Source organism: Saccopteryx leptura, chromosome 2 (assembly GCF_036850995.1).
Source record: "Saccopteryx leptura isolate mSacLep1 chromosome 2, mSacLep1_pri_phased_curated, whole genome shotgun sequence".
NCBI classification, from domain to species: Eukaryota; Metazoa; Chordata; class Mammalia; order Chiroptera; family Emballonuridae; genus Saccopteryx; species Saccopteryx leptura.
The window spans coordinates 265,291,225-265,306,657 of record NC_089504.1 but is presented as its reverse complement, the minus strand read 5'-3'; the positions used below and the strand labels follow the sequence as shown (position 1 = coordinate 265,306,657).

The window sequence follows — 15,433 nt, the reverse complement described above, 5'->3', positions numbered from 1 at the left end:
ACATATACAAACAAGGTTAGAAATTTCACTGTTGGAAAGGACTAAATCCAGGACTTTGAAATCAAGCAGGCCTTCCAAGTGCTTAAGCAAATGACAGCAAAAAACATTGTAAACACTTGCTCTGTTCAATCCTAGAACAAATGAAGTATGTAAACTTCAAATAACATACAGTATGGCACAAGACTGCTATAATCAAAGTTGATGAGCCAATTTTTCAAGGAAAGAAAATGTTAGGGTTTAGATTCTATATTTATTTACACTTGCTCTTATTCCAAAGGTTGTACTTACTCTGAATAGCTATAACACATCCAATGAAAAGGAATTTTCCACTTAAGTTGGGGCCAAGAAATAAAAGGACCAAAGCTCTCTAAATTCTAGTAGTGATTACTTTAAGATGCCTTTGCATAGGCTACCCATTAATGATTTCATTTGTAAGATAAACTATTGGGTTGGGGGATAAGTTCGTAGCGTTTTTACCAAAGACTTTTTTTTTTTTTTTTTTTACATTTTTCTGAAGCTGGAAACAGGGAGAGACAGTCAGACAGATTCCCACATGCGCCCGACCGGGATCCACCCTGCACGCCCACCAGGGGCGACGCTCTGCCCATCCTGGGCGTCGCCATGTCGCGACCAGAGCCATTCTAGCGCCTGAGGCAGAGGCCACAGAGCCATCCCCAGCGCCCGGGCCATCCTTGTTCCAATGGAGCCTTGGCTGCGGGAGGGGAAGAGAGAGACAGAGGAAGGAGGGGTGGAGAAGCAAATGGGCGCTTCTCCTGTGTGCCCTGGCCGGGAATCGAACCCGGGTCCTCCGCATGCTAGGCTGACGCTCTACCGCTGAGCCAACTGGCCAGGGCCCGAAGACTTTTATTTAAACAAAAAACAATAATTATATCAATAAGTTAATCAATTATATATTCGCCGTTGCTGTTTACAACCTCTTCCCACCTCTCGACCAATTTGTTGATGATGCCGTTCCGCCAAAAATAGCCTGGTCTGGTGTCAAAGAAGTTGTTGAGCCAGTTTTTAAGGACCTCTTTGTTATCGAAGGTAACGCCCTTCATATGGTTTGACAGGGAGCGGAAAAGATGGTAATCGGTCGGTGCAAGGTCCGGAGAATACGGTGGATGCTGAAGGACCTCCCATTCGAGCTCTTGAAGTGCGGCATTGACGACTTGTGCAACATAGGGCCTGGCGTTGTCGTGAAGGAGTATGGTTTGACCATGTCGATCAGGTCTTTTCAGTCGAATAGCCTCATCTACGCGGTGCAGTAGGGCAACGTAGAGCTCCTTGTTGACCGTGGCATTCTTTTCGAGCATTTCCCAGTGCACCATGCCCTCCCAGTCCCACCAAACACATATCATGATCTTCTTTGGATGAAGGTCTGGCTTGACTCTCAGCTTTGGCGTATCTCCTGGAACCACCCACTCCTTTCTTTGCTTCATATTGATGTAAAGGCACCATTTCTCATCTCCCGTGACGTTTCGGTACAAAAAGCGCTGTTTATGACCACGTGTTGCTCGATGGCGGGCGAGATGCTGAGAAGCAATTTGAAGGCGACTTTTTTTTTCGTTGAGCTCGTGAGGCACCCAGGCTCCCAATTTTTCGGTAAATCCCATTGAATGAAGGTGATTGAGAATCGTTTTATGATCGCAGTTCATTTTTTCCGCCAATTCACGACTGGTTTGGCGACCGTTCTCCTTCAAAAGTGATTTGAGACGTTCTTCATCGAATTCAGAAGGCCTTCCGCTGTGGGACGTGTCATCGACGTCAAAGTCGCCATTTTTGAACTTTGCAAACCATTTCCGTGCTGTAGACTCGCCTATGACACCTTCTCCATACACGTCGCAAATGTCCCGGGCTGCTTCGGCAGCTTTTTGACCTCGATGAAAAGCAAAGAGCAGGTGTCGAAAATGTTGATTTTTGCCTCCTGGGTATTCCATTTCTAAGCCTCAAAACTAATAAAAAATTAAATAACTCAAAAATACAATTAACATAGTTTTGTAGAGCAGAAAGAGTTTTATCGAATGAATACTTACCCTTTGCCAAACAGCAAACAAATCGTAAAATAAAAGAAAATATACAAACGCTACGAACTTATTCCCCAACCCAATAAACATATGCACACACACACACAGACACAAACACTATGCAGTGGCACTGAGGCGGGGGCCTGGTGTCGGCCTGCAGCTGGAAGCAGCCCTTGATTAACAAAAATGGAGCGTATGTATTTATATTACATTTACTCAAATCAGGTCCTGGAGAACAAAATAGTTTTGAAAATTACAGCTAACATTGCTAGCAGATTTTAGGGAATTGTTTAGGTTTTCACAAGACAAAAACAGCCCTTTGAAAACTATGCTTTCTGATCCTTCCACTGCTCAGGTACATTCTAACCTTGACCTTGTTCTGTGGATAAAATGTTAAATGAGGGTTAAGAAAAAAATGTTAGACTCCTTCCTATACATCTTGTGAACTGACCTTCAGGCACAGCTGCTTCAGGGGTCAAAGGTCACTGACTTTCAGGGGAACAACATCCACCCTTTCATTAATGACACCGATGCCAGCATGTTTCTCAGCCAGGCTTAAAGTCAATTTCATTCTCCTCCACCTGGGGGGGGAACAGCGACACCAGAAATCAGTTTACAATCGTTTCCCATGTGATTGCTTAGTTCAGCCTAAGCAGCAGCACATGTGTATATGAACACAGACCTCTGGTGTTGCTGTCCGTTATGCCCATAAATAAAGGACATATGAGGAGCAATGCTGTCCCGGCTCCCCCACTGTCTGCCTCCCTCATCCTCAAATCCTGAATTCTTCCATTTCTTGTATCAGAAGTCAGTGGTAAGATAGTGACATCAAAAAATGTTTATAACAATAGCTTTGGGCATACTTAAATTACCCAACTGTTCTGAAAGTCACCAAGTGCTGCTGGCCCAATCAGTTCAGAAGGACAAACTATTAAGAATCATGAACAAATATGTCCTTCCTCACAACTTCAGAGTGTTTTGAAGTCTGACATCAGAATTGAGTATTTGAGAATTCAGGATTGGACGGAACAGTGGGAATCGGGTAGCAATGCTCTAAATATCACTTTGACCGCAGTGTCAAAGTTTTATTTTAGTAATAATCATTTTAGAGCTGCTAGATATATCCAAGGGAAAAAGAACGCTTTGATTTTCAATAAAAACTTTTAATATATTTTGAATAATTTATTTCATTTAAGAACAGCAAAGTAAATCATCCAGAAGGTTGCCATTAGGAGCTTCCTTCCAATAAAAATACAGTGCCCCCAGAAAAGTCTAATCCATATGAGCCTTCCTGGGAGTAATAATTACTACACCCTGGAATGCTCTCAGGAAGAACACAAGCAGGCTGAGAAACATACTGTCACTGCTACAAAGACCTCCCCTTTATATTCAGTTTTATAAAGTTAACAGACTAATGGTAGGCTAATTCACATACAAAGACTGAGGCTGTGGCAACTTTCAAAGCTGAAAGGAAATCTGGATCAAGATGTAATGCAATCTATCTCCAAGACTAAAACTTAAGTGTCTAACTTGACCTATAAAAGAAATAATCATTGTAACTGCTGGTAACAATACTACATTGAATAAGCCTCTGGCTGGTACCACCATGTGTGGCTATCATTTATGCCTTTCAGTCAAATGAGAATCTTAAAAGTCTAGCAATATAAACAGCCGAATTCTGCAAACCTTACAAACATACAACAATGAATATCCAAAACAACCTAACTTACTATCGAAGGGAAAGAGTGAAACACACAAACCTGTTGTGGTCAGGACCCACTTGGGTGTACTTATATTCTCCTTGGATCTTTTCCTTTTGGAAATATTGGTTCAGCCGAGCCTTAGCATTTTCCAAGGTCCAGTTTCCATGAAGCCCAGCATTTAAATCTACTTCTTCTGATTCTAGAGTCTGTTGAAACAATGAAAATTAAATTTGGCTGCTCTAAATTTAGTTATGAATATTTCAGATACAAAAGTGTAAAGTAATTTCTTTGTACCACCCAAAAGCTGCTTTTAATAGTTTCTATTCCTAGTCAAAATTGAGCCAGAATTAGCTTGTATTGCGTAAGATGGCTCATTAGCTATTGGTTAAATGCATTTGTATTTAAATTGTTCCTAAGAAGTCTGACATTTTTTTGTGCTGGTTTTACCACTTTAAATATTCTAAGTAGGAAAATAAGCTGTCTTATCAAAGCATTTTCACAATCAGGGCTCATAAAATGAGGTTTATGGAGGTAACTATATTCCCTATTGATCTTTTATTACAACCTAGGAAACTATTATCTTATTTCACAGGCAATTCTAGTGACCAAATTTAATGGGTAGCTTATGTTTACAGTGTCTATGTGCTCAAGCTGCTCTAATAATCATTGAAAAGAATCATCTAATCATTAAGTGGCCAGTATCTTAAATCTTGCTGTGACTAAGTCCTCGATCCCAGTCCCAGAGACATGGCAGGGTGGTGAGGCCTTACCGCTTGCACTTCCTGTTCTTCCTTTCTTGAGTAATAATCCTGCATGTTGGCTCCTCGATCCCAGGGGGGCCCAGGAACACCATAGCCAGAGGCCCCGATTTCAGAATTATTTTCTATTAAGAAAAGAAAATGTTTTCTTGATGAATCAAACTGCAGGAAGACCCTAAATATTTTATAGAATATTCCTAATTTAGATTTTGGTACTCCATGATTAGAAATCCAAGGTTTCAATTATTCAGAAATGGGCCTGAAATATCTGCGACTTACTTGAAAAGCGTTCCATGGCTAACATATAGGGCTAAATTGCTAATTCCAAGGCTGGTCTGCAAGGGGAAGCTAGCAGTAATGATCAGAAGTGACTAGCAACTAGCATACATTATCAACATAGCTTTGTTTTACATGCTGTCACATATGAAATGAATGGTTAAATGATAAAACTGTTTCTTTGCAAAATATGATCCTGGAAGGAAGCTATTTGCTAGGGCTGGCAATGAAAAAGAGAAGCTGAAAAGGTATAAGAAAGTGATTAATCCTGACGAAGAAACAGAATTAATGTTGAATGATCATTAACTCGAGAGTTTATTACGTTTTTAAAAAAAATTTCTACTCACAAAAATATTAATAAATACCAGTTATTCTCACTTCATAAATACTGGATAGGAGAATTAAGTAATCATACAAAATACCCTAGTTCATCTACCCTACAGTGGACACGCCAATAAAAGTAGTATATACAATTCAGCAATGGCTTGGATATATAGATAATTTAAAAATATAACATATTAGGTAGAAGTTAGAAACATAAATGGGCAATAAATAAGACCCTGAAACCAAACATTCAAGCCTATGCAAAATCCACCCAGAGCTCAGAAATTAGTAAATGTTAAATTACAGCAAAAAATTAACTGTCACATTTTCTAAGAGAAATTAAATGAGCTGGCAGTACTTGCAAACTCATGATGACTGGGCATCTCTTTCAACATTAAGAGTTTACTACAACTAGTTATTTCTATCCAAGTGAAAAAGAGATGACGAGCAAGCAAGATCGTGTCTAAGTTATCCCAGTCATGAGCACACATTTAAATCCCCTACCTGCCAGGAGAGCCAGATGTGGAGGAAGAGGTCCTCCCATGGTTGCTGGTAAACTTCCATCAGAATTTGCTGCAGTGTCAGGTGAATCAGTAATTGGGGGTAGAGGGGGTACTACCTGCAAGTGAGAAAGGCCTATCAGCAATTTCGCCTTCACAGGGACTAGTAAATTCTTTTCTGTTTAGAGTAAGCCCATATGCTGCCCCTCCTCTCCCTATAATATTAACACCTTTGTTTTCAGTGACTATAAACCTAAGTTCTCATTTCAGGTAGAAAAGAGTAAGAATAGTATAAATTACCTAATTCTCCAACTGAAAATTTTTTATGTACACAAATATAATTTTCCCACAAAAAGTGGGATCAGTTTATGCTATATAGTTAATTTACTTTCTCCACTACTACCTTTATCATTTAAGAAGTTATCTATCAGGGGTCTTCTACATGGTAGACACTGTTCTGGGTACTGAGGATAAAAAAATGCAGACAGCACATGTTCTGTACTTACAGAGCTATATATTCACTCAGCTATATTCCAATTCTGTGTTCTTAGAACTAGACAATAAATAAATACATAGTATGTCAAGCCTGCTAAAATACTATAGAGAAAAATAAGCAGAAAAGAAAAATTGGGACTATGAGAAATGACTATTTACATAAAGTGAACAAGAAAAGCCACACACATAGGTGACATCTGAGACGAGAGACAAAGCAAAGTGAAAATTCCACACAGGACAGCATTTGAACATTAAGACAAAAATCATGACTACAAAATATATACTTTAACACAGACAATAAAGACATTGAAATTGTTAAAGATTTTGCTTACCTTAGTTCAGTCATCAATTTAAATGGAGACTACAGCCAAAAAAAATCAAGAGAAGGACAAGACTCGGAAGGGCAGCGATGGAAGAATTAGGAAAGTATACCAAGAACAAAGCTGCGTTAAAAGACCAAGGCTAAGATCATTCACATCCTCATCTTGACTACTACGTAAGGATGTGAAAGTTGGACAGTGAAGAAGGCTGATAGATCCAAATATGGTGTGGAGGAGAGTCCAGGGGCTACACTGAACCGCCAGTAAGACAAACAAGTACACCCCAAAGCAAATTATACCTGAAACATTGCTTGAAGCAAAAATGACAAAACTGAAGCTGTCCTACTTCAGGCACATCATGAGAAGGCAGGTCCTTCGTAAAAGACAATAATTCTGAGGCAAACAGAAGGCAACAGGGAAAGAGCAAGACCAATACAAGATGGACTGACTCCATAAAAGAAGCCACAAGCAGGAGTCCACAGGAGCTGAGCAAGGCTGTTGAGGACAGGACATTGAGGATGTCACTCATTCATAGCATTCCACCGTGAGTCAGAAACTACTCAACGGCAGGTAACACACACACACACACTACACAATCCAAGCAATACCATGTTGATGGATACTGAGGTTGTAGCCAATTTTAAAGGTATTATAAAACACTGCCATGAACTCTACTTAGGCTTACCTCTTTTAGAAAAAAATTCATAAAAGTAAAATTCCTGGGTTAAAAGGCATCAAATTTCCACTAGGTTATAGCTGTTCAATTTGTTGAAATTTCAAAGGGAGAGAGATCAGAAGTATCTCTCACACCACCATTATTCTGATGTCATCTCAAAAAGGCATCAGGATGTGAGGGCAATCTGGCTGTGACATCTGTCACCCCATTGATCACCAGGGTTGATTCGGCTGATGTGGCTGGCTAGGCGGGTGTCCCCTTTCTCCCTCACCACTCCATGTGCATCCCACCCAAACCTGCGTGCTCGGTTGAAGAGAACGACCTTCCCCGGTAGAGGAGAGGACTATTATTCTTCGGTCAAGGATATACAAGTAGCTGCTCTCCCTTGCTAGAATCTCCAAACAAGTCTCAAAAGGCATCAAATTTTATTATTTATTTTTTGTGACAGAGACAGAGAGAGTCAAAGAGAGGGACAGACAGACAGGAAGATAGAGAGATGAGAAGTGTCAATTCTTCGTTGAGGCACTTTAGTTGTTCATTGATTGCTTTCTCATATGTGCCTTGCGGGGAGGGGGGGGGGCTCAAGCTGGTGAGCCTTGCTCAAACCAGATGAGCCTGCACTTAAGCTGGCGACTTTGGGGTCTCAAACCCGGGGCCTTTGCGTCCCAGTCCGACGCTTTATCCATTGTGCCATCGCCTGGTCAGGCAAAAAGATATCAAATTTTAAGAAGCTCCAGTGCTTTCCACAGAAAGGTTGTTGAAATTCCATACTCACCCAACACTATATATGAGAATCCATTTCACATCCTCCCCAATTCTGGGAATTACAGAGTATATGTTTTATATCTTTATCAATATTTGTTTGGTTTTTGTTCTAGCAACCTATTATTTTAATTTTCTTTGCCCATTGTTCTATTTGGAAAGTCAACGTTATCATTAATTTAAGAATTTAACATTTCAATGCCATTCATTCTTTATCATATAAGTTATCAAAAGAAAAAATTGTCCTTTTCCTTTTAACTTTATTTATTTAATTTATTTTTTTTTTACAGAGACAGAGTGAGTCAGAGAGAGGGATAGACAGGGACAGACAGACAGGAACGGAGAGAGACAAGAAGCATCAATCATTAGTTTTTCATTGCGCGTTGCAACACCTTAGCCCAGGGGTCTCAAACTCGCGGCTCGCGAGTTTGAGACCCCTGCCTTAGCTTAGTTGTTCATTGATTGCTTTCTCATATGTGCCTTGACCGCAGGCCTTCAGCAGACCGAGTAACCCTTCGCTGGAGCCAGCGACCTTGGGTTCAAGCTGGTGGGCTTTTGCTCAAACCAGATGAGCCCGCGCTCAAGCTGGCGACCTCGAGGTCTCGAACCTGGGTCCTCTGCATCCCAGTCCAGAGCTCTATCCACTGCGCCATCGCCTGGTCAGGCCCTTTTAACTTTATTAATGCTGCTTACTGTTCAAAGGTGTTATTTCTAAAGTCAAATCTATGTAGTTTCTGCTTTTTACATTCTGTATAAAATGGCCTTTTCTATCATGAGACCTGTTCTGTATTATTATCATATATAGATATATATTTTTTTGTTTTTCTTAAGTGAGAAGCGGGGAGGCAGAGACAGACTCCCGCATGTGCCCAACCAGGATCCACCTGGCATGCCCACTAGGGGGCGATGCTCTGCTCATCTGGGGCTGTTGCTCTGTTGCAACTGAAGCCATTTTAGTGCCTGAGGCAAGGCCATGGTGCCATCCTCAGTGCCTGGGGCCAAGAGATAGAGAGAAGGGACAGGGGAAGGATAGAGAAGCAGATGGTTGTTTCTCTCCTGTGTGCCCTGACCAGGAAGGAATCGAACCTGGGACACCTGCACACCAGGCCGATGCTCTACCATTGAGCCAAACGGCCAGAGCACATTTAGAACCAAGTGTTCAAGTTTCCAAATGTTTAGTAAGATTCTTTGGGTTCCTTTGCTACTTTCTCACATTACCATTTTAGTTTTGTCACTGCATACACTGGCATTTCTAATGCTAGGTGGATTGGTACACTATGAATTGATGTTTTTCTGTCTTCTCTACTTTCTTCCTTAAAGTTTCTTCTAATATTAATATTGCAACTCCCATTTTAGTTGTACTTCGCTTGCCTGATAAACTTTATATTCACAGCTGTATTTTCAATTTCCCTATTTCTATATTTTATACAGAAAGGTACTGGAACTGAGAGAAGGCCAGTGTATCTGGAACACAGACAATGAAGAAGAAAATAGGACATGCACAATCAGAGCATTCAACGGAAAAGTCTAACTCTTGCTTAGTGTAGCTTTTACAAGTAGTCTGAAGGAAGCCCGTGAGAGACAACTAAAACTCGAACAAAAAATCCAGTCTTCCTGGACAAAGTATCAGATTTTGGGGAAATCAAAACTGCTAGAAAGTGAGGAGGAAATCCTGGAAAGCAAAGAGGTAGGAACCTCAAATTCTTGTATGAACTCCCAACCTCTAGCCTCTGAACTACTACATATGCACAGGACAGACTCCAAGCTGCCTAGCAAAGGATCAGAAAACTCAAGATTGGAGCTGGTACTCAAAAGGCAGTGTTTGTAGGTTGCATCCAACAAATTTAACTGCCTGACTACAAAACGAAAGCAATCCTTTCTCCAGAGGAACACAAGTCTCCACAACATAATAGTCACAATGCTTAGGATATATAGAGTACAAAGTTACATGACATAAAGGAAGGAAAAGGTAATCTCATCAAGAGAAAATGCAATGAACAGAGCCAAACCCAGAGAATGCTCAAATGTTAGAATTGTTAAGAAGAAGAAATGCCAAATACCAAGGGAGGGGGGGGCACTAAAAATTCTAGAAAGGACAAAGACAATATCTGAAATAAATTTCATGAGTTAACAGCAAAATGAAGTTGAGAGAGAAAAAAAATCAGTGAATCTGAAGACAATAATTTAAAATCATCCAATCTAAGGAACACAAAGCAGGGGGCAAAAAGCCTCATCAACCTTTGGTGTAACACCAAAAGGTTAAACATACAAGTTAACACAGGAGTCCCAGAAAGAAGAGAGAAAAAAAGGCAGAAAAAATATCTGAAGAAATAACAACCAGTTTTCTAAATTTGGTAAAAGACATAAATTTAGGTTCATGATCTCAGCAAGCCCCAAGCAAGAGAAGTACAAAACAAAGCAACAACAGAAAAATAACAAAACACCTACATTACAGTCAAACTATGGAAACCAAAGGTAAAAAAAAAAGAAAGCACCTCCCAGGGAGGTGATTTGATTACAGTTGATTTCCCATTAGAAAACAATGGAGATAAGAAGACAATGAAAAATTATCTTTAAAGTGCTGAAAGATGAAAACAAATACCCCAAAATCCTAGTTTAGTAAATATATTACTCAAGAAAAAAAGGTCAAGAAGGTATAATAAAAACATTTTCACATAGAAAAAAATTAAAGAGAATTTGCCACTAGCCTACACTGCAAGACAAAAAAGCAGCAGCTAAAAGACACAAAATACTTCATAACACATGGCGCATATATGCCAATAGTGTCAAATATTTAAAAGAAGTGCAACATTATTTTCACAGCCAGAAACATCAAGATCATTTTGTCCAATCCCTTCATTTTACGGATGAGAAAACCAATATAATTTTAAAAATCTTATAGTTATCCAGTGATGCAATATACTAGAAAGTCTCTTGACTTTTGGATCAAGAGCACTGGAAGAAAATAAAACATATTTTTACAAGTTGAAATGCAGAAATTCAGTGAAAATAAATTGTTAAAATTTGTATCAAAATGACTTCTAAAGGTTTTATAAAATTGAATGTTTCATTTAAATTACCTAACGGACCTACTTAAATAACGTGAACCTTTTTATAATGTCAACCATCCTTCAATTTTTGTGAAAAATCCAGTTTCCTTTTAGTTAAATGAGAATTAAAGTCTATTTCTTAAAAACAGTACAAGGGTCTCTGGTGCACAGTTACATATTTTAAAACAATTACAGTATCAAAAACACTAGAATTTCATTGCATGAAATACTATTTTCTCTGTTGATGGGACCCTGTGTCTTAAAATTCTGTTCAACATGTTATCTTTGGAAGTACAGAGATCACATCCAGCTCTGAAAAATCAGTTTGAATTAATGAAATATATAAAACTGTAAGACATACAGGCTGAAAGAGTTTCCCAAGCCCACAAGGCAGGTACAGAGTAAGTAATGAAATCAAGTCTTCAGGAACTCATCCCCAAGCTCTGAGAAAACCCCGATGCCAAGGTATATTAAGGAGAATGTGTTAATATATTGAAAACGAATTAAGAAACTGTCGCTCTGAGACTCCATACCTCCCCTCAAGTGTGTGGCCAGAATTACTTACCCCAACAGCTGGGACTTCTTCACTTTTTACTTCATTTATTCGAACCAAATAGTTAACGAAGTCTCTGGCAGCATTACTCTGGGCATCTTTTTTATTTGTGGAATTGCCCATGCCAATATAATTATATCCTTCCACTCGAACCTTTAATAGCCAAGAAAAAATTTTTATTAAGGAACCGAATTCAGTTAATTCTAGGACTTAAAAAAATACACATACATAATTTAACAATTCATTAAGGGATAACTGTTAACTGTTGGAGATATACTCCATACACACACTGAAAATAATACACCAAATAAAATTCATGGATTGACTGCCTTATGAAAAAATTTGAATCACGTTGTCCAATGATAAGCTAATCCCAAACAATATTAACTTTGACCTAAAGCAATCAAGAATTACTCTACTTTCTACAAGTTAGCAAAACTGCAACAGCTGATCTAATTTTTCTAATTTGTACTACTGGTACTATGAAAGCTGAAGATGCATATTACAATTAATGTTACCTACCAGACTTTTTAAAGTAATGCTCACTTGGAAATAATTCATACCTGGTTGGCTCAGTGGTAGAGCATTGGCCTGGCATGTGGATGTCCAGGTTCAGTTCCCAGTCAGGACACACAGAAAAGTGACCATCTACTTCTCCACCCCTTCCCCTCCTCCCTCTGTCTCTCCCCCCATCCAACAGCCATGGCTTGATTCATTAGAGGGCCCCGGGCAGGTGCTAAGAATGGTTCTACCCCCCCCCCCCAAATAGCTTGGTTGCTAGCATGGCCCCAGATGGGCAGAGCACTGGCCACAGACGGGTTGCAGGGTGGGTCCCGTCAGGGCCCATGCAGGAGTCTGACTCTCTTATCTCCTTTCCTCTCAGTTAGAAAAAGAAACAAAATAATTTATAGAGATACAGAGAACAGCAAGCAAATCACAATAAAGAATATTTTCCAATGTATAACACATTAACATTTCCAAATAGAAACAATCTTTTAATACCAAAATAAGCCTCAAAAATCATATTAATGTAAAATGTATTCTTTAGTACCTCACACATGAACTTCTGCCTGTTTTTGTTCCCCACTGCTCTAATTTCATAGTTTAGAGGCATCTTCCTTTTGCCACACCAGGCAAACAGAAAATTTTTAATGTCACCCATGATTCAGGTGTCTTCTTCAGACCTAAGAAAACAAAAATTTAGTTAAAAATTGCATTATTATTAAGAGCAAATACTAGAAATTACCAAGCTGAAAATAACCAAACTGAAATATACTGAAAAATCTAAGCTAAATACCAGACATTCTATCATATTGCAATTAAAATTACCCATGAAGAAATTTTAACGAGCATCTACGACATGTTATAACAGCAGAATACAAAACTGTACAAAATTTGAACTACATAAAAAATGTATACCTGTACTCAAAAATCAAGACTGGAAAAGAAACAGTCCCCAAAATGGTTATCATTGGGTGACTACAAGTGACTTTTATTTTTTCTTCAAACAATTTTGTCATGCTCTACTTCTTAACAATAGGTACCCTTATGTATTTTAACTAATTTAATCTTCACAAAAATGGTAGGTAACATTATATGGTAGATACTATCATTTTCTTTTTACAGAGCAAGAAACTAGGGCATACAAAGTTTAAGTAACTTTTTCCTGTCATCCCCTGTGGAGGACAAAATTCAAGCTCAAACTATACTTACTCTAAGAAATGGTCATCCTTCATTTTGTGCATATAGCCAATAGCTTATTCTCATTCTGAATATATCTTCTAGCAGACTATCCTCAAAACTGCAGGCTATATATATTGTTAAGTCCAAATACTTTAAGTATCCATTACTTGAACTAAAAACAGTAATCTGTTAATTTAAATCTCTTCTTTAGGCTTGTTATTTTTTTTTATCAGTTTGAAGACATTAAGTTTTCTTGAAGTGCAACATACCATACTTGGCACTCCCCTCTACTCGCCAGTTTAAAAGATACCAAAAGATATGAAGCCTAAGGGTCTAAATTACAAGCAAGATATCTGAGACCAAATTTAGGACAACAAAACCAATGAATTTAGTTGACTGTGAGAAAAAAACCCATAACCAACATCAAACTTTTGTCTTCTGTTACTTAATGTTTAGTGTGTTAACATCTATTATCTAATGTCATCACACTGGACCGTGTTTGCATAAACCTTTTCATTCTGTAGCCAAGAACTAACCCCTGGGGACATCCTATTAATGGAAAAGCTGTGGAAAGCTGATGATGACTATCTATAAATTCCACCCTTAAATAATTAATTAAAAAAACAAGCCTTTAGGGTGAATGAGTAACATAAAATAGGAAGAACTACAGCATCAATTTTCTTCCTTCTTAGGTATGTAGTCTCATCTAACTCCATAATATCCAGTATCAACTCCAGGTTAATGCCAAAAAATACATTAAACATTTAGTCCTTTCTCTCTCTAAGCTACAAAATCAGGTTCTCAAACTGCAGCGTTAATGTACTCATTTGAATGCTAACTTGGCGTCTCAGTCAAAACAGAATTTTAAATTTCCTTCCCAAACCTGTTCCTCCGACCTCCAATTCCAGTGTTCCTACCTCCTTGCATGACACGAGCATCTACCTAGTTACATCAACTTGGAACCATCTCTCAAGATCCTCCATAGACCCTTTACTAGATGTCAGACTATGAACTATTTGATTTAATCCTTACAACTACTGCAAAACTCTTGTTATCTTGTTCTCCCATATCATCTCTATGTGCTGTAAATGTTAACTATTAACTAACTTGTACCCTCCAATGTAAAATGTTTTACTTTCTACCCCACTTGGCTTCCTCTCACCCCCTTCACCTAATACCAATGGATTTCCTCCCTTTACACCTTCTCCTCTGATTCTAATGTAGAAAATGAAGTGCAAAACTGCCACTCTCTGGAGCACATTATCAATCCCTTGAGATTTTTTTGCTCCCCAGGAATTGTCAGTTTGTCTCAAATAAACTCATAAATATTCTTTACAGCTCTGGACACTTCCCTCCAACTCCTCTCTCAACAACACTACTGCACAACCGGGAGACTGCAACGTCGTCCCTGAACGAGTCCGTTTCCCCTCTGGCCACCCTGAAATCCCTTCTCTTAAATCCTCCCCACCGCACTGCAGGCCTTTTCTGTTCCTTTCTAATCTCTGTCTTTAAACGCTAATCTCCGCTACCTGGGCAGTTCGGCTTTTCCTTGGTCTTCCCGGCTAACAGCCCCATCGGTTCAGTTCAAAGGACTCTCTCCTCCCAAAAGCCTTCCCTATCCACCCTAGGCGGCTCTCTCCCTTCACACTTTCTCGTATCTTTTCATGGAAACCAGCAGACGTTTGTCTTCCTGTTATCCCGACGCCCCACCCCCACCCGGGACCTCGGCTAGTGCGGGGCTTGATCATCCCACTTGTTTACAGCGCCACTCCCTGCCTGCGGGCCAGCGCCCAGGGCCTGCGGCACGAATGAATGAAGAAGGGCCCTGGGCGCGTGCGGCGCCGAGGCGCGCTCAGCACCGGGCTATTGTTCCCCTTCCGCCGAGCGGGACAGCGCCCCGCCGCGCAGGCCGGAGAAGAAAGTGAGGTTCGGCGCCTTCGGAAACAGGACTGGGAATGGTTGGACGAAAGGCTGGGGCCACCATGCGCACCCCAGCAGCACAAAAACGGTGCGGTGAGCGGCGCGCATACCGCAATCCCCGCACGCGGCCTGGCGGCTCGCCCCTCCCCCACCCGCCATCGCGGCCCGCGCTTCGCAACAAAGCCCGGGTGCGGAAAGGTGGGGCCCTGCGCGGCCAAAACGGTTGGCAACGTCGTCTCTCACCTACCGGTCTCCGCTGTCTGGTACCCGAGAGCACAGCCCTCTTAGGACCGTCCGTGGGTCCAACCTTTCTCTCAGGCAAAGGGCAAGCGCACCACAACTTGCACGGCGATGGCGGCGAAATGGCTCCCGCGGCGGCGACCGAG

The 15,433-nt window shown here is 40.2% G+C and overlaps 1 protein-coding gene across 3 annotated transcripts in view; it reads right to left on the bottom strand.

The window, feature by feature from the left end:
* Positions 1 to 15,433, bottom strand: part of DHX9 (DExH-box helicase 9) — a 42,406-nt gene extending 26,973 nt beyond the window's left edge. Inside the window, exons 1-6 of one of the 3 annotated variants that reach the window (XM_066361690.1) lie at positions 15,291 to 15,433; positions 12,496 to 12,628; positions 11,457 to 11,597; positions 5,593 to 5,707; positions 4,501 to 4,613; positions 3,788 to 3,936 (exon numbers count right to left, since the gene is read on the bottom strand). In XM_066361690.1, the coding sequence (XP_066217787.1) occupies positions 3,788 to 3,936; positions 4,501 to 4,613; positions 5,593 to 5,707; positions 11,457 to 11,597; positions 12,496 to 12,606 (629 nt within the window). In that variant the 5' untranslated portion in view covers positions 12,607 to 12,628; positions 15,291 to 15,433. Of the gene's footprint in view, positions 1 to 2,478; positions 2,608 to 3,787; positions 3,937 to 4,500; positions 4,614 to 5,592; positions 5,708 to 11,456; positions 11,598 to 12,495; positions 12,629 to 15,290 lie in introns of those variants that run through there. The other 2 variants (XM_066361691.1, XM_066361692.1) reach the window with 2 other exon arrangements.